The sequence below is a fragment of the Nelusetta ayraudi genome, unplaced genomic scaffold (genome assembly GCF_046127955.1).
Source record: "Nelusetta ayraudi isolate G7.1 ecotype Tasmania unplaced genomic scaffold, CSIRO-AGI_Nayr_v1 ptg000027l, whole genome shotgun sequence".
Taxonomy (NCBI): domain Eukaryota; kingdom Metazoa; phylum Chordata; class Actinopteri; order Tetraodontiformes; family Monacanthidae; genus Nelusetta; species Nelusetta ayraudi.
In genome coordinates, this window is record NW_027466077.1 from 494,040 (window position 1) to 521,450 (window position 27,411).

At 47.0% G+C, this 27,411-nt stretch overlaps 3 protein-coding genes across 4 annotated transcripts; 2 read left to right on the plus strand and 1 right to left on the minus strand.

Moving 5' to 3' along the window:
* The first annotated feature begins 294 nt into the window (after positions 1-294).
* Positions 295-11,472, plus strand: pah (phenylalanine hydroxylase). 2 transcript variants are annotated; one of them, XM_076029943.1, is made up of 14 exons: positions 296-450; positions 1,328-1,438; positions 3,490-3,673; positions 5,948-6,036; positions 6,504-6,571; positions 6,763-6,959; positions 7,070-7,205; positions 7,302-7,371; positions 8,149-8,205; positions 8,306-8,401; positions 8,847-8,980; positions 9,093-9,208; positions 10,073-10,164; positions 10,313-10,489. In XM_076029943.1, the coding sequence occupies exons 1-13, from the start codon at positions 379-381 to the stop codon at positions 10,114-10,116; spliced, it is 1,374 nt and encodes a 457-aa protein (XP_075886058.1). In that variant the 5' UTR covers positions 296-378; the 3' UTR covers positions 10,117-10,164; positions 10,313-10,489. The 2 variants fall into 2 exon arrangements, with proteins under 2 accessions (XP_075886059.1, XP_075886058.1); XM_076029944.1 differs by lacking the exons at positions 9,093-9,208; positions 10,073-10,164; positions 10,313-10,489 and adding an exon at positions 11,436-11,472 and having other exon boundaries at positions 295-450.
* th2 (tyrosine hydroxylase 2) lies at positions 10,617-14,500 on the plus strand. Its single transcript, XM_076029942.1, has 12 exons — positions 10,617-11,396; positions 11,989-12,163; positions 12,411-12,499; positions 12,575-12,642; positions 12,720-12,770; positions 12,858-13,003; positions 13,083-13,218; positions 13,308-13,377; positions 13,458-13,514; positions 13,748-13,843; positions 13,924-14,057; positions 14,155-14,500. Exons 1-12 carry the CDS (start codon positions 11,157-11,159, stop codon positions 14,318-14,320), a joined length of 1,428 nt encoding a protein of 475 aa, XP_075886057.1. The 5' UTR covers positions 10,617-11,156; the 3' UTR covers positions 14,321-14,500.
* Positions 14,501-17,688: 3,188 nt separating this feature from the next.
* nup37 (nucleoporin 37) lies at positions 17,689-27,372 on the minus strand. Its single transcript, XM_076029971.1, has 9 exons — positions 27,182-27,372; positions 26,967-27,088; positions 23,716-23,788; positions 23,192-23,286; positions 18,657-18,747; positions 18,289-18,470; positions 18,149-18,199; positions 17,969-18,062; positions 17,689-17,837 (listed from the first exon to the last, which is right to left on the minus strand). The coding sequence occupies exons 1-9, from the start codon at positions 27,335-27,337 to the stop codon at positions 17,724-17,726; spliced, it is 978 nt and encodes a 325-aa protein (XP_075886086.1). The 5' UTR covers positions 27,338-27,372; the 3' UTR covers positions 17,689-17,723.
* Between the last annotated feature and the right edge of the window lie 39 nt (positions 27,373-27,411).

Below are 27,411 nucleotides of genomic sequence, written 5' to 3' on the forward strand. Positions count from 1 at the left end.
CACACACTTCTTCCAAAGTTTGTGGGTTTGTTTTTGCACAGACGCCTTGTTGACTGCAGTCACATTATTATTTATGGATGTATTTTTTATTTTTATTTATTTATTTATTTATTTTTTAAAGCAGATGCCCGCCTTCTTTGGACCCCAAGCGGCTCCAGCTGCGTGTAACCAGAACCAGATGTGCCACGAGAATTGTGTTTCACAACAGCGGTCCCGTGACATACCGATGCAGACTAAAGTGTATGTGTCACGTGGTGGGACGTGCGGAGGTCCTTTTAAAGAGACGCGCGCCGGCGTACTGCACCGCAGACCCGCATCAGCGCGCAGGTAGAAACTTCACCTGGACGACAGCCGACCGACCGACCGACCAGAGCCGGGATGGACGCAGCGTACAAGACTGTGAATGGACAGCACCAGACCGAGGAGAAAAAGGAGGATCTCGGCCGCAGGGTAATCTTCACACCACGACCTGCACCAAAAATAATCATTATAATAATAATCATTAAAAAAAAAAAAAAAAAGAAAAAAAAAAGAAGCACGTTTTGATCTCAACAAGCTCTAAGCGAGAACCTGAAATCATTTTTGTTTTCAACTATATTGGGGGCCAAATGAGCAGGTTACCATGCGTGAAAGCCCAAAGCCGCCAGTTTATTTCAAGCGTGGCAGGAATATTCCAGGTAGTTCTGCTCACAAAGGCAGCAGCAAAGTTGAATAGAGCTGCTTGAACAGCTGATGTGCTGTCAGTTTGAGGGAGGGAAAGGGGAAGATGTGGGGGGAAAAGTGAGATTAAATACGAGCTTTTGATGATTTATTCTAAAATAATAAACCGTTGACATTGAATCGCATGACATTGAATATCATTTCCCTCTTTCAACGTTGCTTGGTCAAAACTGAAATAGGCATTGCAATGAACCACCTGTTTTGTGCACCGAAATCGAAGCAAAAGAAATAAGGAGCTTTGTTCAGGCTTGAAAAGGTTTGAATGAGGCAGAACGTATGCTTTTTGCACACTGTATTCTAACACGGCACAAGGCACATGTGCTTAGGTTTGTTTTTGAGAAAAAAAAAAATCTGCTCGGTGCGTTACGGTGGCAGAGGTCAGCAGATCAGAGGCGAGTCAGAAATGCGGAGAGTCACGGCTTTAAACTGGATTCCACACACATGTGGCTGCGTTTATACGCAGTCATAAATTGGGAGTCGTGATGAGCTGTGATCGGGGGATTTGAGGACGCCAGGTCAGGCACATGTTTGTGACTTTTGCACCATGTTCTGCCTGTGACGTCACGCGTTAAAGTCTTCAGCGTGTGTGTGTGTCTCGTGTGAACAGGGGAGACGGGGCTCCATGTACCTGGAGGAGGAGAGGTCGGAGGTCATCTCCTGCATCTTCTCCCTGAAGGAGGAGGTCGGCGCCCTGGCCAAGGCCTTGAGGCTCTTTGAGGTAACTCTCACATGGAACATCACACCTCCAGGGACACAACTCATTTTCAGTCATTTTCTGGTCGGATTTTACCCACACTCGCTGGCTCATCCGCCGCCACAGTTGTTCCAGTTAATGATTAACTTCAAGCAAAACAAGGCTGCAATTTCACCCCCCAACAAGCACCAAAATTCCAGCAACACCCAGGAATATTTAATAACAACATTATTATCAAATGTGATAAGACCAGTACGGCAGGCGACGTGGAGCAGGTCACAGCCAAATTCTAAACACTCGCAGTTCGCGGGAAGCTAAACAAACTCAGCTTATCTGGTGTTTGTGTATCATATGCCGGCAAACATCAGGGTTGGATCTTTGATCGACTAACACGCCACCTCCCTCACCTGCAATCGTGCAATAGTCAAACAGACCAAAGGGGGGTGGGGGGGGGATGAGGTGGGGGAGAGAAAAAAAATGTATTTCAATCAAAATCATCACACTTTTAAGCAACAATCTAGCTGATAGTTTTGCTGTCATTCACCAAAAGGGTCTTAAAATATTTTTTTTTGACTTGGAAATTCTCATTATCTCGTCGTCCGACTTTTGCAACCATTGTCATTGATTGATGCTGCGCTGCTGTTGATCTATTGATCAAAAACCTTGTGTGTGCGTGTGTGTGTGTGTGTGTGTACGTGATCTTTGCCACGAATTCTTCAACTTGACCCGCCTATGACAACTTTTTGTTTTTTTGTATTGTGGGAGGTCCTTTAATTGGACAGTCTGTTTGATTGGATAAAGATTTGTTGTGCGTTGATGGTCAGGATGTGACTAATAGTAAGACCATTGACGAGGACCCTCTGCGGACCTATGAGCAGGCACGTCCCTGATCCTCCCCCTGCTCCACCTCCTGCTCTCCTCCCAGCCTCTGTGTTGCACTGATTTTTTTTTTTTTTTTTTTTTTTTATCTTTCGCCAAGCCAAATAACCCGACCGTCTCCGAAACGTCACCCTTGATCCCGTTTTCTCCGCAGCCAATCGCGTTGCTTCTCTTTGAAAAAACTGACGGGCCGCTCGTTGTGTTCCGACTGCTGATACACGTTCAGCTCTTTAATCCCCTGAAAGAAAGAAAGAAAGAAAGAAAGAAGGGAAAAAAAAAACAGTGCACATGAAACAAACGCCACGCACGCTGCCCTTCAGCCGCCTCGCAGTCATGTGACGCAGCAGCGTGGCCGTCATGTGACGAATCGGAGCCTCCGTGAACTCGCCAATCACCTGGCTACTGTCGGTGCGATGGCTCAGAGGGGTACAGAAATCGGACCACAAGACCCCACACCCATGTGCTGCTGCTGCTGCTGCTGCTGCGTTGGGATTTAGGCTGGGCCATGTTAATCTGGACTAACAGGGTTTCTGTCGAGTTTGAATGCAGACACACAATTTACACACACGTTTTCTGGCTGTGCTAAATAATTTAGAAGAAATGTTATGAAAAAATGCACATAACCAACAGAAAAACATGTGTAAGCTGCCGCCGGGGGGAGGGTTTGCATGTGGACATGGCACCGTTGAAGGCCTTTAAATGCAGAATGGGATCCAGATGGAGGCCTCGCTGCATACGCCTCCCTCATCATCCTATAAGGATGGAGAGCAACACACTCCCTCTTCCGCCTCCCTCGAGGTTCACAAACCGCAACACATTTCTGAGGCATAGATCTTCTTTTTTTCTTTTTTTTTTTAAAGATAATTAAGGGCAGTCAAAGATTTTCTGGCAAGATGTTGTTGCCTCTTGGATTTTTAAATTTTGCAATTGCCAAGCAATTACTGTGTAACATTTTGTTTTTGAATGCTTTTCATTGTGAAAGTCCCGTGTGTGTGACTTCAACACCAACCTTGACCGCCAAACAGGACACTGACTACTGCGAGTGAGCTCGCAATGTTTTGCGTATTATCACCCTCTAGTGGTGCACCTTGCGCATTGCTGCATGCCTGCAGCAACAGGCAGTGGTTTCATTGCATGTGTGCTATAAAATGCAATAACCCAGTCTGGCCGCCTGGTTTCCATTTTTCCCCCTTCAGGAAAAGGGCATCAACCTCACCCACATCGAGTCCCGCACGGCGCGCACAAACCAGTCCCAGTACGAGTTCTTCATCAACGTGGACTCCACCTGCTCGCAGGCCCTGGACGAGGTCATCGACGGCCTGCGCACACAGATCAGTGGCCAAGTGCACGAGCTGTCACGCAACAAAGAGAAGAACACAGGTTTGTGTGCGCAAAAAAACTAAACAAAAAATCCGACCGCTTTAGAAAAACCATACCACCGGTTGGACCAAACAAATACATCCATCTATTCATATTCCTGAGCTCGGGGTTCTGCTGGAGCCTCTCCCAGCTGTCAAAGGGAGCCGGAGAACCCGGAGAGAACCCACGCAGACACAGGCAGAATAGGCAGACTCCACACAGAAAGGCCCCAGGCGTGGAATCGAACCTACAACCTTCTTGCTGTGAGGCGGCAGTGCTGACCGCTGCGCCACTGTGTCGCCCGTCAAACAAATCACAATTCGCGGGCGAGAGCCACACAGCCTGTGAGACCCAAAAATGCAATAACTTGACGATGAGCGATGTTGACAAGGCCCATTTATCACCAGTGCTGCTGCCAAGCCAGCCAGCCAGCCAGCCAGCCAGCCAGCCAGACAGACAGACAACGTCGCAGAGGAGACTGATGCTTCTCAGCCCCCTGGTTTTATTAGTTATTTCCACAATGACATCAGTTTAGTCACTGAGGGGCAACAGGCTTGGCGGGAACAGAGGTCCCCTGTGTCAGGGCCCCCAGGGGGCCCGGGGGGGATGAGGGGGGAAGGACACGTCAAGCAGAGACGGACGGGGCCACCGGGGATCCGACCCTGGTGTCCGCGCTGCAGCCCGCCGCTCTGGGTCAAGCGGACAGCGGGATATTTATGGGCTGTTTGGGAGCCTGTTTACGGAGGAGCCTGGCAGGGGGCCAGACGTCGAGCCACTGGGGAAGGGGGTGGGGAAGGTGGGAGGACCCTCGGGCTGGACCACACTGGGCAAATGTAGATTAATGATCAGGGCCTCCAGTGTTTCTGAGCTTCATGAATCAATATGATGATTCTGTTCAGAGTCACGGTGCCTCGGCGCTGAAAATAAAAGCTTTGACAGCAGCGACGGTGATTAAAGATGTTTTGCTCATTGAATGGGGGACGAAAAACAAATTGAGACAAAGGATAATACTTTACTTTTCAATAGTTAATAAATAAGTAAGTAAATGTGAAAATGAAAATTAATTCTATTAAATACAACAATTGCACTATTTAAATGATTCAAATATATAAAATTAAATGTACTCTTTTAGTTTGGAACCGTTATATATATAATATTGTTTCGTGACAGTTTTAGATGACAAATAAGGATTGATTTTTTTTTTTAAAACTGTCTAAACAGTTTCACTTCTAAGAATGAGTGGACCGGTCATCAGTCGAAAGCCAACTGACGGAATCGTAAAGTTATATTGGAGCATGTCATCGTCCTCGTTTGCCTATTTTGTTGTAATGTGCCGCGTCAATTTTTTTTCCTGCCAGTTAATCAACTTACCTCAGCTGAGGTTTGTTAATGTGACTTAATCTTGATAATACGCTGAGGCAAGCCTAATTCACAGTGCAGACAAGAGTACCAAGCCAAACGAAAATTAAATAAAAAAAATACAGATCAACACAATAAAATACAGTAAAAATACAGTGATGGAGATGATCAGAGAAAAAAACACGTACGATTGGAAGACAGGAGAGCAGCGATTAATGATTTAAAGTGAGCGAATGGGACGAGTGAATTTAACTTGCGAGTTTGCTGAAGGTGATTCCAAATGTACGGAATAAATAAAAAACATGTGGACGTCACGTCTTTGAGCTAAGGAGCTCCACCCTGCGAGACTACACACAGTATACAGGGATGAGTGGAATAGGCAGCTCCAGTGATAAATCCAAGGGCAGACTGGTAGATGGCATTCTAAAAGGTTTAAGAGGAGTAGTGGCAGAGACATGCATGTAAATGATGTCACCATAGTCTAGGACAGACATTAAAACAGCTTCCATTATTTTTTCTGCCACATAGAGGGAAATTAAATTTGTTTCGATAGAGGAAACCAATTTTTACGATCAAGTTTTTTTTTTTTAAGTTGATCAATATGGGAGCTGAATGTAAGTTTATTGCTGATCCAAATGCCAAGATATTTATATTTGGAGACTCTTTTGATTTTGGAACCATTTTTTTCAAATTTGAACATGTATTATCAGAATTTGAGAAGAGCGTCCATTTAATTTTCCGTGTGTTGAGGGTGAGTTTCAGATGAATAAACGCTGTCTGAAGAGTATCGAAAGAGGCTTGCTGGTTTGTTGCAGCATGACTGATTCATTCTTTTGAATTAGGAACTGAAAACGCACACTATTTGTCCTCGACAACTGTTGTCAACATTTTCATCATGATAATAATAATTCATTTATTACTACCACTCCTCCTCAGTGCCGTGGTTCCCCAACGACATCCAGGACCTGGACCGCTTTGCCAACCAGATCCTGAGCTACGGCTCTGAGCTGGAGGCCGACCACCCTGTAAGAACTGACTCACCTATGTGTACCTGTGTGTGTGTGTGTGAGAGTGTGCGCACGGGTGTAGATGCGCACTTGTGCGTGCCCACTCACGCCCCTGGTCGCCGTGGAGATGACGGGCCACACTCGGCCGACCATTGTGATGGAAAGTACGTCCGCGCACAAATTGATGTCAGCGCTTTAATCGAGTCCCCGGTAATTATAGATAATTGCTCCCTTTTGCCACCGCCATTAAAGCGAGACGTATTCGCGGTGAGAGCAGAGGCGTCGTCCTCTACAAAGGCCTCCTCTGAATATGGATCCGGACTGGATGCGCACTTTGATTCGCCACCCATGATGCACCGTACAAGCGGGCGGAGCCCCCGGCCCGCCAGGGTTTCCACACTTTGATTTAACGGCAAGGAGCCAACGTGAGCTCTCATATGGCCTCTTTGTGTGTGTGTGTGTGTGTGTGTGTGTGTGTGTGTCAGGGTTTTACAGATCCAGTGTACCGACTTCGCCGGAAGGAGTTTGCCGACATCGCTTACAACTACAGACAGTAACTGCCTCCCTCACATTTCTACTTGATGCATTCTATGTCCCTCTATGAAGTAAAAACAAACTCTCAAAAGGCAAATCTGCCTAATAATAAAAAAATAAATAAAAAAAACGCTGGGTGATTGAGTGGTAGTACAGCTGAGGTGACACCGACACTGGGGGTGGGACTAACAGAGAGGTCATGTGACCCAGTGGCCAGCCCATCCCGCGGGTGGAGTACACAGAGGAGGAGCGGGCCACGTGGGGGAAGGTGTTCACCGAGCTGAAGACCCTCTACCCGAGCCACGCCTGCCGCGAACACAACCGGGTCTTCCCCCTGCTGGAGAAGTACTGCGGCTACAAGTCGGACAACATCCCGCAGCTGGAGGACGTGTCCCGCTTCCTGCAGTGTAAGAGGCCGCTGACGTCACCCCCCTGGACGGGGCTAATGTCACATCTTCTCACCTGCTCCTCCTCCTCCTCCTTCTTCTTCTCCTCCTCCTCCTCTTCCTCACTGCAGCGTCCACAGGCTTCAGGCTCCGCCCCGTGGCCGGCCTCCTGTCCTCTCGTGACTTCCTGGCTGGGCTGGCCTTCCGCGTCTTCCATTCCACGCAGTACATCCGCCACAGCTCCCGGCCCACGTACACACCTGAGCCGTGAGTGTCGACCGTGATGGAGAAAAAAAAAGTTTGAAACTTTATCGTTCAGTCAACACAGGAACATTTTTTCCTTCTTCAAAATGTCTAATGTAGGGACATCTGCCACGAGCTGCTGGGACATGTTCCCCTGTTTGCCGATTCCAGTTTTGCCCAGTTCTCACAGGTACAATAAAGAAACAATTACACGATTATTCCTATAATAAAAACAAATTCTTACGTTATTTGTAATTACTGTTCAATTTCTTTGGTGTTTCATGTAATAAAGTGGAGACTAATTATGAATGTTCTGAAAACTAAATTCTCCCAGTGCCAAAAAAAAGTCCATGCTCTGAGTACCTAATGTGACTACTGAGAAAAAGGATGAGGGCCACAAGCAAAGAAAAAAACATTACAGGACGGAGTTTTCTTTTTGAGTTTTAAGTTGAAATTTCGTGAAAAAAGTCGATGTAAAAAAGATGAAATTTCGTGAATAATGTCGAAATTTTGCGAATAAAGTCAACATTAAAAAAAGACAAAATTTCAAAAAAAGTTGAAAGTGGAAATTGGCCAGTAAACTGGATGGATGGTGATTAACCCAGTTACCCACAGTTAAAACTGCCAAAAAAGTATCCCACAAATTTCACCCACAGTAACCAGGAAACTCGCAAAAATGGAAGCACTCCACTGGACTTGTGCGCAGAGCCTTTCGAATATTATTCTCGACATTTTTACTATCTTGACATTAATTGCAAAATTTTAACTTTATTCTCAAAATTTCAATTTTATTCTCAAAATTTCAATTTTATTCTCGAATTGGAAACTTAAAAAAAAATTCTTTCTTAATTTTTTTTCTCTTCTTGTGGCCCAGCGAATCAAAACACAAACTAATACAAAGGTTAATGTAGATTGTTTTTTGTAGTTTATTTTCCAAGTATCATGCGGAGACTGTGTTCTTTTGTAGGAAATCGGCCTGGCTTCCCTCGGAGCTCCTGACGAGTACATTGAGAAACTGGCCACAGTGAGTCGCGTTGGCTTCAGAAATTGACCGTTTTACCTGATTAATCCACCCCTCAGGTTGTGATTGTGTTTCTTTACGCCTCATGTCGATGCGTCTTCAGGTGTACTGGTTCACTGTGGAGTTCGGCCTTTGCAAGCAGGGCTCTGAGATCAAAGCTTACGGAGCCGGGCTCCTCTCATCTTTTGGGGAACTACAGGTAAGAGTGCGGGTTCGACTCCCTTGACAGGAAGGTGGGGGGACAAACTCCTTGCCTGCTTCTGGCTGCTCTGCTGCACAGCAGTGGTGGTGGTGGTGCAGGCAGTGGGTTAGTGGTTCACTGTGACTCAGGTTTAATGTGTCACTGGGGGAGTCGGCCTCTGTGGCCCAGCGGGGGGCGCCGGTAAAAAGGGTTCAGTGGGTAAGCAGAGGCGGCGGGAGGGATGAGCCGTCCTGTGATTAAGGTCACGAGTTACATGAGGGGAGGAAGTTCAGTCAATGAGGCTGCACTTCCTGCTTAGCGTTTGCAGCCGAGACGGTCATTGAAAAAAAAATCCTGTGTGGCTTTGCACGTCGCAAACTGTATTTTCTCGTATGAGAGGTACCATGCAAAAAAAAATAAACATTTGATCACTATTTTGTTTTTTTCCTTTCTTTCCTGACAGTACTGCCTGACAGACAAACCCCAAGTGCTGCCCTTTGACCCCAGCAAGACCAGCCTGCAGAAGTACCCAATCACAGAGTACCAACCCATCTACTTTGTGGCTGAGAGCTTTGAAGATGCCAAAGAGAAAGTGAGGTGAGAGCAGTCGGAAGCCCTCCCAGGAATGCCCACGCAGCCAACAATCCAATATTAAAATAAAATGTAAAAAAATAAATATAAAAAATGAATATAATTGTCTGTGCTGCAGGAAATTTGCAGCCACCATCCCCAGACCCTTCACGGTGCGCTACAACCCCTACACACAGAGCATCGAGGTGCTGGACAACACCCAGCAGCTGCGCAACCTGGCCGACAGCATCAACAGTACGTCTCATTTATCCTCCTCACCTATTTCACAACATGTTCATGTTAAGGCAAAAATGAGCAGATTTTTCATGCTTACCAATACGTTAAAATAAAATAAAAATCAATAAAATGCATCACAATTTATGTTTTAGGTAAATATTAAAAATAGCAGCAAGCAAAAAATACATCTGCACATTTCACTTCGCAAAAGAAGTAAAATAGCTAGGGCTGCGCAATTAATCGATTTTAAATCGAAATCCGATTTATTAGTCAAGAAGATGTAAAAAAAAAAAAGAAAAAAAAAGAAAAATCTTAATATTGGTTTTCCTATCGCATATGTCCGGACTGCATCAACAACAGTATCTTTCAGTAGCACTTCCATCCCAAAAGGGAAATTTGTTTGTTATTTTTCTTTAAAAATAATGCTAAAATATTTGAAATAATTTATTACATTGTCTTTTGTAGTCTTACTAAAAATCTTAATTGAAAATCGAGTTTTTAGAGAAAAAAAGAATCTGGATTTAATTTTTAATTTTAATTTTTTATTTTTTATCGCTCATCCCTAAAATTATCACAATTTAAAATTTCAGCCACAAGGCACAAATCTACCATTTTCCAAAACAATTCCCTCTTGTGAGCCAGTCTGGAGCTTTGGAGTCTTAGGTTACATCACGGTTAGATGGATCTTATGACACTGAGCTGCAGGGAGCTGCTGTTTTCAAAGGACAGCCCTGCTGCATGTTACGCAGCAGATTACGACGACGCAGCAACTCACGACAACAATTTCTCAAGTGTTTCTGTCATGTTACTCACTGTTAAACCACAGGAAAATTTGTAAATTTGATTTGATTTGCTAATTTGATTTCTCCCCTCTTATTCCAGGCGAGATGGGGAAACTGTGCGAAGCCCTGCGCAAGCTGGACTGAGCGCACGTGCGGAGGGATCCACAATCAAGCTTCCTTTGTTTTAAAAAGCAAATATATTAAAGGCCGAGGAGAAGATGTAGTTTAGCCTCCTTCGTAGGAAAGCTAACAGCGAAAACATTAGTTGGAATGCAGCAGCAGTAATGTGAACTCTTGCATGTACTTGCATATACGTGGAAAAACGTGGAGAAAGTCTTTTCAAAGTAAGAGCGTCTATTCTGCATCTTTCATGACTTCACAGATTCTCGACGTGTGTACGTTCAATTATATTGCTTCTTTATAGGTTTAATAAAATGTTTTTTTCTTTTCCTGCTTTTTAAAGCGCAAAATTGTGTCAAGAGATAGTTGCATTGTGTGTGCATTAAATATCTTAATACTAAAGGTTTCTCCCCTCTCCTTGTTGTTGCTCGCTCATGCTGCTCATTTTCAAACAAACAAACAAACAAACAAACTAATCCAAGAATGAAGAAAAAACTGGTAGCATGCCGACAATCAACACAACAGAACATAATTCTGCAGAGGACTGGCTTCACCGTGACGGATCTGAAACTACAATGAAACTGTGTTGCTGCCTGCTGTTAGAATTCAGTTATGAAAAAAAAAACATTACGTTGCTTTTTTTATTAGTTTCCACATTTTAAAGAAAGAAATTTGCAATCTGACATTTAAAGCCCTCAAAGCATCCAAAGTCTCTCTTCCCAAGGGGGGACTTTCATAATATGTTATATCACGTCACCTGGTTTGGTTGAGTGGGTTATTATTTTTTTTTAAAGGCTGATTTTAGAAGCAATGTGTTATTGTGCCCTTCAAAAAGATCTATTTTTGCACCGCAGACACAGGGAGGTATATCTTGACGTAAAAGGGGCCTTCAAAAAAAAAAGAGAGAAAAAAAGGGGGGGACGCCCTCTACGTATTTGCGCAACTCATCTCCATAACCGGCTCACACTAGAAGGTATTTAAGGCCGAGGTGGCGCTGACGCACCGACACACACTCCCCACTCTGTGTCTGAAACACACCTGCACGCACACACTTTGCCGCGGAAATGAAGACGGACAGCCCGGCGCAGGCGGCGCCGTTCGCCGGCAGGAAGCAGAGTCTGATCGAGGACGCACGGCGCGAGCGCAGCAGCGGCTCCTCGGGCTCCCCGGGGCCCTCCGGAGGCCCCCGGCACGGGGACTGCGTGGTGTTCGAGGAGAAGGACGGGCGAGTCACCCTGAACGTGCTGTTCACGCTCAGCGGCGGCAAGAACGCAGGATTCTTCAAAGCCGGAAAAATATTTGAGGTATATTTTTTTTCAAAGAAATTTCAAAATTTGAGTCAGAAGATTTGCATTGGCCAAATAAACAGTAAGTGCTACTGCTAAACATAAATAACAGCTGTGTTTTAATTTTGATGCGTCTTGGAGGCAACAGAAGAAGATATTTATTTTCCTCCACTTTTTGAGCAGTGCAGAATACGCAAGTTGGTGGCATTATAACCTCGAGAAATATATTAAAGACAAATAACAGTTACTGAAATTTTCTGAAAAAATGCCAGGCACTGGATCCAAATGACCAGAAAAATTAATTGTGATAAATAAATGTAGAAACCACCACAAACGGGGGAGATTGAATAAAATTGTCACAAAAAATAAAGACAAAATAATAGTTTGGACCAGGTTAATGTGAGCTTTATGTAAATGTGTGATCATGCTGCGCGGTAGCTTTGACTGAAACAAAAGCAAAAATAATCTGGCTTTCATATACAAAGAACTGAGCCAGCCGGTTTAAATTAGAATAGATTATGTGGGTTTCTTTGCCACTAAAACAAACAAACAAAACAAAAAAAAACACCCAAGCTATCAATAATAAACACTTGAAATGGTCATCGTACAGACCTTTGAGGCGAAACTCCTCCACATTGAGAGTCGTCTGGGGAGGAAGTCCAAGAACAGCGCCGCGGACCTGGAGTTCTTCATGAGGTGTGAAGTCCACAGCTCCGACCTGGACGTCTTCATCAACTCGCTCAAGAGGGTCGCCGACGACGTTCGTTCTGTTCCTGACGAAAAAGGCAAACAGACCCCCCCCCCACGCCCCTCTCTCTCTCTCTCTCTCTCACACACACACACACACACACACACACACACACACACACACACACACACACACACACACACACACACACACACACACACACACACACACACACACACACACACACACACACACACCCTGTCTGATGGCGCTTCGCGAGCAGAATTACGACAATTTGCATGCGCCGACAAAAGCAATAATTAGCTCCTTTCTCCCGTCCCCAGTTCCCTGGTTCCCCAGGCAGATAAAAGAGCTGGACAGATGCAACATGCTGATCACCAAATTTGATCCGGACATGGACCAGGAGCACCCAGTGAGTGTCTGCTGCCGAAATGATTTGATTAGTTGTTTAGTTAGTTTTGCGGTGCTCTGACGGCATCTTCTGCAGGGATACAGCGACCCGGAGTACAGGAAGAGGCGGGCCTTCATCTCCGAGCTGGCCTCCAGACACAAACAGTAGGTCTGGGACGATGTGCGTCTCTCGCTCCCACTGCACTGGGACTCATTTAAAGAGACTCTTCCCTGTGTAACAGGGGGGACCCGCTGCCCGTGGTGGAGTACACGGCGGAGGAGGTGTCCACATGGTGAGCGCCGCTGTCAAAGATGCAGGAAAGGCTGATGACGGGCAGGGTGGAGGTGGTGGCTGATTTTCTGTGTGTGTGTGTGGGCAGGAGGGAGGTCTACCGTCAGCTGAGGAGCATCTACCCCCATCTGGCCTGCAGGCAGTTCCTGGAGGCTCTGCAGCAGCTGGAGAAGGAGTGCGGCTACGGCGAGGAGCGCATCCCTCAGCTCCGGGAGGTGTCCGCCTTCCTCGGAGGTGAGGCTGTTTCTGCAGAGACAAGCACAGGAATCAGGTCGTCATTTCTGAGTGTCGGGGTTTTTGCATCGTCCTGCAGAGAGAACAGGTTTCCAGTTACGTCCGGTGTCCGGCTTGCTGTCGGCCAGAGACTTCCTCAGCAGTTTGGCCTTCCGGGTGTTTCAGTGCACGCAGTACATCCGCCACCCCTCTGCTCCCATGCACTCCCCCGAGCCGTAAGCCCCACAGTTTCTTCTTTCCTTGTTCCTTGATTCCAGAATGATTTTTTTTTTTTGGCCCGGCACTGACTCTGTTTACTGGACAGAGACTGCTGCCACGAGCTGCTGGGACACATTCCAATGCTGGCAGATAAAGAGTTTGCACAGTTCTCACAGGTAGGACACAACTCCATGGTCTGGTGTAAGTCACTACACTTGAGGGATATAACACAAAATGATCATCCACTCTGTTTCAGGAAATTGGACTTGCGTCTCTGGGAGCTTCAGAAGAAGACATTGAGAAACTGTCGACGGTAATTCAGATTCTACACATTAAATCAAACCGCTGGGTGGATATTTTTGAAACAAAAAAATTCCTTTCAACCTTTGGATGTGAAACTGCAACTTAAACAGTTCATTTAACCTCAGAGGGATGACTTCCGGCCTCCTTTGCTTTAGCGGATATTTCCCGCCACCTAGTGGCTGAACTTACTAACTACAAGCAATCCTTCTCCATGGTGACCAAGCTGTATGTCTCTGTGTGCAGTTGTACTGGTTCACTGTGGAGTTCGGCCTCTGCAAACAGAATGGGGCAGTGAAGGCCTACGGCGCCGGCTTGCTATCGTCTTATGGGGAACTTGTGGTGAGTCTGTGACTCCCTTTTTTGTTCACACATCAAAATGGGGCTGTTGGTAAATGTCTCGCCTGCTGATCTGTCTCCAGTACGCGCTGTCTAACCAGCCAGAGTACCGGCCGTTTGTTCCCGAAGAGTGTGCCGTGCAGCCGTACCAGGACCAAACCTACCAGCCCGTCTACTTTGTGTCCGAGAGCTTCGAGGACGCCAAGCTTAAGTTGAGGTATCACCTCAGTCGTTCACTGCGACAGTGGTGCTGAAACTGCTGCTGCCTACCTTCAGTTTTTTATTTTTTTATTTATTTTTTTTAACTCTACCAGGAGATACTCGGCGACCATTAAGCGGCCCTTTGCGGTCCGCTATGACCCCTTCACCTGCAGCGTGGAGGTTCTGGATCAGCCGAAGAAGATTCAGAATGCCTTGAGCCAGATGAGGGAAGAGCTGAAGACCCTTCACAGCGCCCTGGAGAAGCTCAGCTCATCCTGAGGACTGGAAAAGATTGTCTGAAAAAGGGAGGAGAGGCATTCATGTACAGAAAGCTGGCTATTATTATCATTCTATATTATTATGAAAAAAGAAAATAACCCTGTTAGTGTTTGCTTGGTTCAGCACTATAATGCTTTGAGCCAACATCACGTGAGGAAAATAAATGTCTATTTTCATGAAGGAACATCGTCAAAATTTTTCATTTTTAGAGGGGACAAGTAGATAGACTGGGACAAAACAAATACAAAGGCATTTTAACAGATTAAATGCCTGCAGTTCTTTAACTCCAAAACCCAATATTTCAATTTTGGGTGAAAAAAAACAAATCTTGCTTTACATGTGTTTAAAAGCAGAGGAAAGAAGCTAATTGTGAATGATTCAAGTATCGCGTTCCCTCGGTTGGACAGGGCCGGGGCCAATGCTGAGGCGAGGTGCCAGGTCAACGGGACCCGGCGGTTGACCGCAGCGTGGGCCGCAGGACAGCGGCGCTGACAGACGCTCTTCTAGCTTTATTTGTCTTTTGGCTCTCGGCGGACGTCCAAGGCTTTGATCACCGCACGGGCAATGAGGCGTGTCAGAGCCCCGTACGTCACAGTTTCTCCCCGGGGACGAAGCATCGTGGCCTGCAGGCCTCATCGAGAACCACCACCATCAACACGGTGGATGGCTCCCAAAGCCACCTTATGTAGTCTAAGCTTTCCCTTCTCATAATTCCACAGTGCAGTAAATCAAGCCCAGCTTAGGCTTTTCTTGAAAATAAACCCCCATGTTTGTGGAGCAGAAAGAAAAAAAAATAGTGTGCGAAAGCAGAACGACGGTGCAAGGGAAGGGAAAGAGTGATCTAGTGCCTGACAAGTGCGTAGGGACACGTCCTCACACACACTCCGAGTTCGAGTCAAACACGTTATATTTCCTTGTATCTCACTCCTGAGTCCAGTGCCCTTAAATCCCCCAAATCACCCGCTGCCAGAATCTAAGTCTGCTGAGCGTCAAACAAAAGCAGGTTGCCACAGAAACCAGGCGACCGGTCGGGAATGAGCCAGATTCTTGTATCATCTGCACTGCAGTTTTTCTGTGCTGATGTCAGAGCCTTCCCATTGCAGGGTTGGCTCCCTGGAAGGATTGGAAACAAAGGGTCACGAGGTTCACTCTGCCCTCGAGTCTGGGAACGCTACATGTGATAAACTACAGTTTCAGCGGTGTGCAGTGTATGATCTGTGTAGCACTGCTTCCAAGTACGTCGCGGTGTCCAGACACAACACAGTACAAACAACTGACGCTGGTAAATCAGATGCGACAGCACATTTGTTGTAGAGGCCAACGTGGAAAGAATGCACACACAGTGACATTTTCTTTTCTCTCGGAAAAACGAGAGCAAAATTTTGACAGCCAAAAATAATAACAATAGTGACTTAGCTTTAGATTGTGGGAAAACAAATTCTGGAGGAAGTGACGGACAAAATAGACAAATTGCTAGAAGATCACAGAGGCTGAAACTGGCGAGCCAACAACCAAAACTATATTTATTAGGGCGTGATTTGAACCCTTTAAACGTAACTTGGGAAAAAATAAAATAAAATAATAAATTATAAATTCCAATCCAGTCCTACAATTTTACCAAGGAACATGTGTTAAGAAAAAGTCAGCTCTTACCTTACCTGCCTGAAGAATGAAGAGAAAATGAACCGAGCTAGTCAACCACGCTAGCTAATTTGGTAGGGCGCGTTCATGTTTTAGTTGCTCTGGCTCTTTGTCAATTGTTATTTTTTTGCCAACATGAACAATCCTCGTCGTGACTGCTTTATTTAGCTATGTAGGTTGGATTAATTAATGGCGAGCTCCTCACTTTCTGGATGCGAACGTCGACTAAATGTAACTTCTCTATATGCAAACTCGTTATCAAGCTCGGAGTTCAGAATCAGGGGCTTGCGAATTCATGGAATAAGAGAGTTAATGAGAAGAAAAATAACTGAACTTTTTCCTCTGTGGCAGACGCTCATTTGTGGCTACACTTTGAATGCATAACCAAATCTACAGACTCCAACTGAACTCACCTTATTATCGAGATCAGCATAATTGCTCCGTTCTGAAGGAAACCCGACAAACCAGCCGTGAGATTAAATCAAACCCCAGCTTCAAAGGCCTCTAAATCTCTTCCGTCTCCCTCCTTCACATTTTGCTCGTTATCTTGACTTTTCCCTCGCTCCTCGTTGAGCGCAGGATTTAAGATTTGGAAGACACACAGAGGAGTTATCGAAGGCAGGAGATTAGATAAGAGCAGGACAGCGTTTTCTTCTTCTTCTTCTTCTTCTTCTTCTTCTTCTTCAGGCTATCAATCAATCCAATCTCTCTGCATCATTCTGACAGTTTATTTTCCCCCTGCTGCGGATGAGTTTAAAATGTTCACGATAGCATCAAAGGTGCCTCATGACAGATGGACTTGCAAGAATTAAACTGCTTAATTAATGAACAACATTTCCACGATGGATGTCATTTAGAGGCTTTCTTCTCATCGGCCACGAGATGGCAGCCGCAAGTCATTAGGCTTTGCAAAGCCAAGTCTCATGACTCATCCTTTAGAGAGGTGGTCCAGAGAAAAACCACAGTGAGTCTTCAACTTTAAATTTAAAATAAAATAAAATAATAATGATACAAATAATAAAATGAAAGTAAACTACCTCATCATCTTGTACTTTGCAATACAACATCTAAAATCCATCGAAAAGCATTACTGTACAAACAAGTTGGCCGCCTGTGAGACATTCAAGTTCAATGTCTCACAATCATATGAACAGAGCCTCACAACCATCTTTGTCTTCTCTGTCCCATTAATAAATGAAACCAGTGTAAACCAAATGTTCAAATTCCAGAATGTTTTCTTCTGTATCTCGTGGAGTTGACCTGAAATGATCCTTCGGTCCCCCCTCTGTTCCCAACATGTTTCCCAGTGTTACTATTCTTATTGTTATTAAATCAAAACCTTGACAGCTGCCTCCGACTGGGGCTGTGAAGCGGCTGGAGTGCAACCAGACCATTCTATTTCCCTCATCTCCACTTTCCTGCAACTTTTCTCCACGCCACAGCAGGTGGACGTGGCCTTCACTGGGTCATATTCACCGATACAAGTCTGGAGGTGAGCCACGGCTACAGAGAAAAACTGACAGAGAAACACCTGTGGCACGATGTTCATATTGAAAACAAATGGAATGTTGGCAGCAATCCCACATCGCTTTCCTCCAAACTGTGGCTCCCTTTGGCGAGAAGAAACAACAGCGCTAATGTACTTTCTGGCCACGTTTGTTTGCCTTCACTTGAAGGGGGAGTCGAAAGAGAAGTTATGGGGAAAACAAAACAAAACAAACTGCTCAGAAAAAAAACATTTTATTGAACAATCACACACATTCTACATTTCAGTCATCCAAAAGCAAAGTTTCCTGTCGCCGCCGATCACGCAAAGAGGCAGCGTCCGGTGCCAGCTGAGGCCGGAACCGACGGTGGCCGATCCCATCGTCACCGGCTGCAAAGACATCGGTGTGTGCATAAGTGTGTGGGTGTATGCGTGTGAGTGAGAAATCTGAGGCTGAGGGAGCTGTGGAGCTCATTAAGAGGGATCGTGTTCTGGAAGGTGGAAGAGAAAAGCCTGCTGACCTGTGGGTGGCCAAGATGGTGGATGAGGAGCTGACTGCAGATCTTCCCTGGACATCCGGTGGTGGCAAAGAGGTTTTCGTTTGCTCGGGACCACCTGAGGAAGAGGAAATGTCTCTTTGAATCTCGTCAAAACAAGTCAGAGGGCGTCAAATTCAAGTAAGACGCAAACAAGACCCTTACTTAAAGAACCGGGCTTTGTCGATGTGCGCTGGTCTTTTTTCCTGAGGGTAACTGCCGAGAACACAAAGAAACACAAGTGTCATCCAGCAACTGCTGCAGCATCAGCAACTTTGACGACACCCACAATCCCCTCTGCTCGCCTGGACCGGGTGATGTCCCAGATGAGCCAGTCGTTGCCAGCCACAGCGCCCACTTTGATGGTGTTGGTGAGGCACCAGTCGGCCGACATGAGCGGCGACTGGCCGCAGTCCAGCGACAGGATTGCCTGTTGCGTCAGCAGATCGTAGAAGCGGATGGTCCCCTTTTTCTCTGCCACCATCAACTGGGAGGAGACATCGGATAATCCAGAAATAAAAAAATGATAATAATTTTCAGTTTGCCATGTGTTTGCGACGGGCAGCTTGGCTTCGGCGAGGTAAAACAACCAGTGACTGTGAGTGATCTAGTGTTTTCTGTGATTCCAGACAAGCAGTGCCGGTGTTGAAGACTTAGAGAACACCACGGTCACCTTTAAAGCCTCCTCTGGGTGCCAGCACACGCTGATGCCTGGGGAGCGAAGTCTGAGAGTGACGCTTTCATTCCCGTCCAGATCCCAAACCCTGTTGGCCAGAGATCAAAAGGACAACATTTCAACATTGGACTCTCTCCTTTGCCAGTACATTGCAGAGATAAGGCATCACGTCCATAAAAACATTAAAATACAGAATTTAAGTAGATGTGCTTGCCTCTCTCCTCCACCTCTTGATTTTCTTAACATTTTTCCCCTTTATTTGACTATGAAAGTTTCAGACAAATTGCCTTGTGTACAACAGCTGGAGCTGGTTTCTCCCTGAAAAAGTCAGTGAAGTGACCCTGTTGTGAGGAAAAACAGCTCTCAGGTCGGAACTTGCAATCACCGCTCATTAGCAAAATCAGTTATGATCCGAGTCGATATGTGAACCTCCCCAACCCTCAAAAAAAAAAAAAGAGAGAGAAAATCCCAACCCAACTCCACTGCTTCCTAATTAACAACAACAACTGACAACAGGGTTTTTTAGGGCAGTTTCCCCAAAATAGCATCAGCTGCACTTGCATAATGTCTGGAGAAGCTCACCTTCACAAGGTTTATTTGCAAGCAAAAAGTGTTTGCTTGGTCACCAACGGGGCCTCAGTTTACGAGGCGTGCCGACACTTCGTCAATTGTATAGGGGGAAGATTCCATTTCCCACACACAGAGTCTCCCAGTGGCAGAACCCGAGTTTTCCAAGAGCCTACGGCTCGTAAAGAGACGAGTCACCGGGCTTTAATGGAACACAGCGTCGGGACATGATAGACAGCGTGCGTTTTCATCCAAGCTTTGCTCCCCGAACTCCGACCTCATTGGGGGGAAAATGCCAGCCTGGCATTACCCTCCACCCCGACTGCAACAATAGCGGACAGGGAGACGGAGGGGGAAAACATCATCCAGTGGACCCGGTCGGCGTCACGCTTCACTTGCATTACAGCCAAAGAGCTTCACCGTGGGCGGCGAGCCCCGGGCGTGGTACACGTCAGCTGAGGAAGACCAGCGCACTGGAGCTGAAGCGCATCCTGGTTGTTTTGTTTTTTTTGCACGCGAGCAAGAAGCCAACTCCTTGATGGAGGCCTGTGCGAGCACTGTGCCCAGTCCTCATTTCAATAATGGCTAAATTAGATCTTTGATAGCCAAAACAACGGGGAAAACGCTGAGGACGCGGTGGACCGTGACGAGAACGGCAAGTCCAAGACTCGGTTAACCACATCTGCACGGTTTTTTCTGAGCTGGACCAGAGAGGTGGGAATTGGCGTAATAGGGGTCTTTCTCAGAGTACTGAAAAGGAGCGACGTCAACGAGGCCTTTGGCCCAAGGGGACCGTGCGAAGGACGTGACGATCTGAAGAGAGGAGCGACCAGGTGCCAAGAGCTCAGTCTCAACTTTTGCTGCCCTGTCTCGCCTGCAGCAGGACCGAACCGCGTCTCAAGTCAGTCCACCTCCTCTCCTCTCTCACCCATGTGAAGATCCAGCCAGAGGCTCCACCAGCGAGGACGAGAGAGCAGAAAAAAAGAGGGGCGGTTGGTGGGTGGGGAGGGAGGAGGAGAGCGAGAACCTCCCGACCACAGCACGAAAACATGGATCCGAGCCGACTCCTTTAAACCGCCGGCCAAACAGCGCTCAGCTGCACGCTACGCCACCAGCGGCCAAACTGTGGTCAACCGCTCTGCCCTTCACACGGCGAGGGCCTGCTCCCTCACCAGGGGGGAAAAAGAAACACAACCCTTTCCAATCGGGGTCAAAGACGGACATGAAAGCCTGAGACCGCCTTTGATAAAACGCAGAGGAATTGCATAACACTGAGACGCAGGAATCGATTTACATGTCCGACCTCAGAAGTTCTACATGTTGCATTTTCTTTTCACCGGTAGAGCGAGCAGGAAGTGTCGAGACGTAGGTAGTAAATATTTCAAGGGAACTAATGGAGCAATCGGATTCACTTCACACCGACAGTTCAACATGTGAACTGCAATGATTGAAGACACTACTTTACTCAAATATTGAAGCACATTGTCAGCTACTTTTGACGGAAAAAAAAAAAGCAGCGGTCTGAATATGTGAAAACAGATATTTTGCCTTCAGGTCTTGTGGCGAATGGCTGAACTAAATGAAATAGGATGATATTTAATAAATGCCTGCAACAGATTGCTGGCACGTCTCGTTCTATCAACACTGGCTAATATAAGATAATGGCAAGTAACAGTGTGTAAATGGTTACGCAAGTGGCACAGTAATGAAGAGTAATGAAGTAGGGAAACGTTTTGCTGGGACAAAGGGTTCAGATGGCTCAAATAAATACAACAGAAAATAGAACTCTTATTCTTCCTAGAAAAAAAGCAGAAAAAAGGGAATAAACGGGTTGAAAAGAAATTACATTAATTTGAAAAATAAGAACACAATTTATCAGCAGGTTATCAGCATTGGAACATTTCTGATCAACAGAGTGAAACTTGATTTCTGGCTTTATTTGAACGGGCAGCTGGCAAGTTAAAAAAAAAAAAAAAAAAAAAAAAAAAAAAAAAACAGGCAAAAGAGGATCCGAGGCAGAGAGCAGGGGTGACGCATCAAGCCGTATTAATTTGCTTCCCCTCACACAGCGTTCAGAGTTTGAGAGAAACCCAAACGGATTATCACGAGGAACAGGACAAAATGATTTAAAGCAACATACATAACGAAGCAGGTGTGAGCCGTCCCTGGCCGAGTTCATCTGCGAACTCACTCAACCCCAAAGCGCCCCTCCCTCCTTCCTACCGAGTGCAGTGCGCACCGGCGGCCTACAGGTGGCACTTTTCCCCTCTGCAGATTGCAGGCCCTCCGCTGCACCCCATTGGGCCGTTTAGAGTGAGCTCCCGGGCCAAATGTGAGCTCCCTGGTGGCAGATAAGGAGGAGGAGGAGGAGGAGGAGGAGGAGGAAGAGGAAGAGGAAGAAGTGGTTCCCCACCTGGATGCCGCTGCATCGGGTTGCAGCGGCTGGTGTTTCCCGCCGCAGCAGGGGACCGCCATGACAAAGCTGAGCCAGCTCGTACTGGGGCTGGCGGCGCTGCCAAAGGCAACAGAGTGGCGGGCGGGGTCACGGGTCTATATACAGGCAGCCAAACACTTCCTCCCCGGTTGTCTGTGTGGGCCGACGGGAAGGTGCTCTCCCGTTAACTTGATCTCGCCCCGCGTTCCGCCCGCCCGCCCGTCCGTCCCTCAGTCCGTCCGTCCATCCTCCCCCCACGTACCATATTTTCTCAACATGACAGAATTTAAATCTTTCAACAGATGGAGCACTCGGCTGTTTTCTCTGGCCGGTCAGCAGAGGGCCTGGGGGAGGTGGAGCGTGGGGGAGGGGCAGGGGGGAGAGGAGGGGGAGGAGGGCGGGACTGGTTGCACCTCGGTGTGAGCTCGGGCCGGACGCTTCGCAAACCCCTTTTACATCCAGGAACCCTTTTTCACATGACAGCCAGCCCGGTTTGACCGAACCTGGCAACCCGAAAAGGTGGGAACGTTTCCCTGAACCCGCTGCATTCATTTCATCTTGTCCATCAGGGAGGGAGATCCCACGGGAAACTGTCAGGAGGAGCGGAATAAAACTCAGAAGGTGTCCGAGCAAACCTCTTCTGTGTGTTTTCTTCACCACGGACGGGAGCGGTGAAGCCTCCTGTTGGTGCCATGTGGCCACATGCGATGTGCTGAGAGAAACCTCTTGTTCCCTTTGCTGCTCTGATGCGCCATGAAGCCAGGAGCCATTGTTTACAAGCGCACCTTTTTTCTGACTTTTCTGTAGGTTGCGATCAGGGCCCCCAGACTCAATGACGGCGGCCCATTCATTTTAATGAAGTTCCTCACCCAGCGCACATGCCAAGGATAGAGTTTTGGACTTACGCATTAATGGACCCTTAGAGCATGGGCAGTGCTGTCACTTCCTATCGTGCCTCTGTGACTCACATGATCTATTTGGCCAATCAGAATGATCCTGGAGAAGGTCACTTACAGACACTAATCAGAACGAGCTGAGGCCCAACAGTACATATGGCGGTTCAGGTCACAGTCGTCCTGTCAGCCGTTTTGAAGGCGTTTATTTTTGTATTGCAGTCTATGGGAAAAATTACTTTTGGGCCCATGGGATTTTTTTGCTGCAGTACCTCAAGTGGCCACAGGGTTAAAAAAAAAATCGGCACGCCGCCTTATTGCTACTCCAGTGTCCAGTTCTTATAATACATCCATGGTTGTGATCTAAATCTCGTGAAAGCTCCTCCCTCTTTCTTCGCTTGGGGCACCAACAGGTGTTGAAATACGAGGATGCAGGATACAGTTCATCCCGCTCACTGAATGCATCAGGGATGGTGACAATGGCAACTGACAAAGTTTTTCCCTCCACCTGATTCCCTCCCCAGGAAAAGGAAAATCTCCCTCCACCAAGTCGGGTTTCCACATTCGACCAATTAGCTAGAATACCTGCAAAAGCAGCTCCCTTAAGGTCTGATTACACCACACATATACACACACACCTGCATGTGTGGTCGTCGCTGACAGAGGCAATCTGCTTCCCCTCCGTAGGCTCGAACACCAGGTGGTTGATGTAGCTGGTATGACCCTCCATCACCTCAGAGACAGGAAAGGAAAAGCACGTCACCAAAACAGCGAACCAGACGAAGCAGCGCTCCGCAGAGTTAATTCAACAGCCCATTCATCAGCCCAGTGCGACGTCACAAAGACACTGAGCTCATGACCAGCCAGGTGCTGGCTCCGCCCTCTAAGACCACCTTGTCAAACACGTGCGGACGGAAAGAAAAAACAAGTTTTAGCAGGACACTCAAAACTCAGCCATTTAGCTGGAGGCTGTAAACAGCGGGCTAAACATTGCCATTTCCCGCAGCTCCAGAGAAGATTTTTGGATGATAGAAATCATATGAAGCTGCACCACCTCCAGTCCGGGACGGGAAAAAACACTGGTTTAAAACCTTGTATAAAAACATGGGACCGGCTCAGCTCTTCAGAATTATTGCTAAAAACGCTCCAGATGTTGCTCTACCTTGACCTCGTGCTTATCCTGAAGATCGGAAGTCAGCAGGCGTAGCCGTCTGTCGGCGGCAGCGGTGCAGAACCTGCAGAGACGGCAGCAGGAAGTGGAGGAGAGACATGAAAACAAACGGCAGGGAGGGCATCAAAATACAGTGACGGAGGGAGAACCTCTCGGCCCCCCCGACGACACCTCAGCATCACAGTGTGTGTGTGTGTGTGCGTGCGTGTGCGTGTGTTGTGCTGCCAGGGGATTTCTAATTGCGAGCTAAGACAAATAAAGAGACGGAGGATTTGACCCCTCACACCATCCAGGCAGCGCCCAGGGAGGACTTTCCCTCTAATCAGGTGCACACCAGCACCTGCAATTATTCACACAATTACACTAAGTCACTTATGACAAGAAAAAACACACACACACATTAACACACAGATCGCAGAACAGCAGGATACAGACGGCGGTTCGCGGGCTGGTAGACGCAGGCGTCACGGGAGGAACCTGCAGCGGGACGGGCCGTTCAGAACTGGAGAATTCGTGTTGGACTTTGCAGTAAAAGCAGGCAAACTTTCTTTTTATGACGTATATTGAGAAAAAAATAAATCTTCTGCAACCTTGCGCAACACAATCAGAGTTTCAGATTTGAAAACTAAAAAACAAAAAAAAGGCTTGGAGCTCTGTGATTAGAATTTCAATGACATGGAAATGAGAGACAAGACTGTTGTTGGAAGGGCTGATGTGGCAGTAATATTGATATTTTCTCCCTCCTCCAGCTGCTTTTATCCAAGCGGCCAATCAAAACCTTCTGTTTTTTTTTTTTTACTGTACATATGGCCCGGTCACAGTCCACTCACTACGCACTCTGGTTTAAAACTAACAAGACTTTTTTTTTTTCTTTTTCACCCCCAAACCACTATTTTAAGTGAGGCGTCCATGTTGTTGCTCCGAATTACTATGAACAAGAACCCAGACACTTCCAATTAGCAGACGTCACATTCTCTTCCCACAAAAACTCATATTTACTTAGGTTTTTCCACTGTGTGCTGCGCCGACGGTGCTGTAAGAAACGTGGTTGTGGCGGTGTTGCTGTTGGATGTTGACATGTGTTTATTGCTACACGCAGAATTTCAACGTCTGGGTTTAATCCCGGGCTTTAAAGAGCACAGAGTCTCATTATTTCTCCCCATCCATTTTTTTTTTGCTCTTATTTTTCCCAAATAAAGGCTTTTTAATCATCACTCTGGTTCAGTTTTTTTTTCACTCTGGCCTTTTCCTCACAGTAAAGATTTGGTGGAAGCCTGGCGCTCTGGAGGTCTTTACAGGACTCATTAATCTTCACATTTTCGTGTTACGAGCCGCTGTGGCGGATGGTGGCAGCGCTGCAGTTCTGCCGCCGCTCTCTCCTCTCCACCTCCCCCATCGCCTTTCTCTCCCGCTCTCTCTCTCTCCCTGGACCTCGACATGAGGCAAGCCCGTGAGAAAGTTGTACTTTTCCTGGAAGGCTCGGCTACGTGCGGATCTGAGAGAGGGATGGAACCCGAGTCGGGAGTCATCAGCGCAATAACATGTGCGCACGTCACAGGGCTGGATGGAGGGGCCCCGTGGAGCCGACCACAGCGGGCCGGGAATTATCGCTGCCTTTCCCTTTCAATTACGGACAGCTTAAACACCTCCGGTGGGAGCTGTGAACCCTCCCGTCCACGGCTCCAATTAGGAGGAGAACTCGCTTGCTTTCTAACAATCTGCTCTCGGGCCACCTGAAACAACTTGGCTCGCCTTCGGGCAGCTGCAGAGTGACAACGAGCACGCAGTTTTTATTGTTGTTTCAACACGGCTAACCCGTTTGTTTGGGGCTAACCCGTTTGCTTTCCCGCCCCATCTCCCATCTCCTCTCTGTGTCTCCTACTAGTCTGCTCCAAGTTCTGGGTGGCAAAATACAGCACAGAATGGCATTCATTTGTCTGGTGACATTATGTTGAATCAAGGACGCCAAAACGCTGATGAGTTATTTCCACAAATCCTCAATAAAGGTCGCAAACGCAAGTTCAACTTTTCGTGTGCTTGAATCACAAAAAAGCAGAGGGGGTTTTTAGCCCACTAGATGGTGCTAAGTGCTCAAGCGTACATTGAGGAAAGTTGCGACTCCTGCCAGATCAGTCAGGTGTACCATAACACTCAGCATATTGCGATGACATCATTTTGTGAGCTTCATGTTTCATCATGGAATATGAAGCGCTCACGTCTGTTGGCTGCACGACAGTACTTTATTTAAATCAGGGTGGTACGATGCTGCCGATAAAGCAAATTTATAATTCTGGTGGTATTTATTTTTTTATATTCACGTTAACTCATCAAAATATTAGCATGTGTCAAAGGTGATGTTCTTTAGCTGCAGCTACCTGCACTGCACACGGAGTAGTCATGTGACCCTGCACTGCAGTAGTTTTGTCCTCCAAACAGAGAATGCACAGCTATTTACAGTAGGTGCCAGCCAAAAAATACATTTTTTAGGTTGTTGTTGATTTTTTTATTTACGTAAATCTGCATGCAGTCAATTGCTCTAAAACAACCGCCCAAGGTGACTTGCAGTTCGGGTTAACAGCACAGCACGAACACCAACACATGGTGCTTATTTCCCATTCTAAAATATGACGTACAAGTTATATGGGGTTTCCTTTCTTTCGTTGTGCAGGAGTTGATTTACAGCGTGAACAGCCTTTATGGGTCCAGCGGTCCGGCTTTTTTTTTTTTTTTTTTAATGACCTGCAGTGCCTGCCAAAGGGCGGCGGGGCGAACAGCTGGTGTGAAGAGGGTGTTAGCGGGCTTTTAGCGTGTTCGCCACTCTGGAGAGGCAGCACGTGTGGAGGATCTCCTCAGCCGAGGGCAGAGGGCAGCTGATCCTAATACTTGTGGTGCATTTATGAGCCTCTGAAGAGGCTTTTAGGACCGACGCCGAGCCGCTGACACACCACAACGCATGCTCTCCCACATTAAAGTGCTTTCTTTTCTCTCCATTCAGGGTGCTGCTCCATTAGTGCAGAAATCTGCAAAAACTGTTCTCTTTGAGAGGCCTTCGATGTCAGGTTGCTTTGGACGTACGTCCAGGAGAAAAATAGACAAGGTGACGATGAAGAAAGGGCCAAAGAGAAACACGTGTGATTTCGGCAAAGAGAAACACACGTGATTGTGCAGGATAGATTGTACTTGGACACCTGAAATGCAAAATATCACCTCACGACAAGCTGGAAACAAACACCCGTCCCTACCTGATCGTGGGAATCCGGTCCAGCCGGGACTCTGGGCTCCAGGCAAGAGCGTCAACGCGTAACTCATGATGGAAAGCTCGAAGGATGTTAAATTCGACTCCCTCGATCTCCATGTCCTCCTCCTGCGGTTGGACAAACAGGCATGATGAGTCCAAGAAGGGACAGGGAGTTTGATTCTTAATTCCAGTCAAGGTCGCAGTTGCTGCGTTTCTCACCTGGAACAGACAGGCGCCGACAACAACATACTGGTTCCCACCATAGGCCAGCAGAGAGGCGGGGGTGCCAGAGCTGAAGGGACTGAACTCCACCACATGGACGTAACCCTCACACGGCACCGTGTACGTGGGGCTGCGGCTCGAATCCTCCTGCATGCTGTGAACCCTTGGTGGACAGAGGAGGGGTTACGCCCGCCCAGTAGTTTGGAGTCACAAATAACCATTGGAGT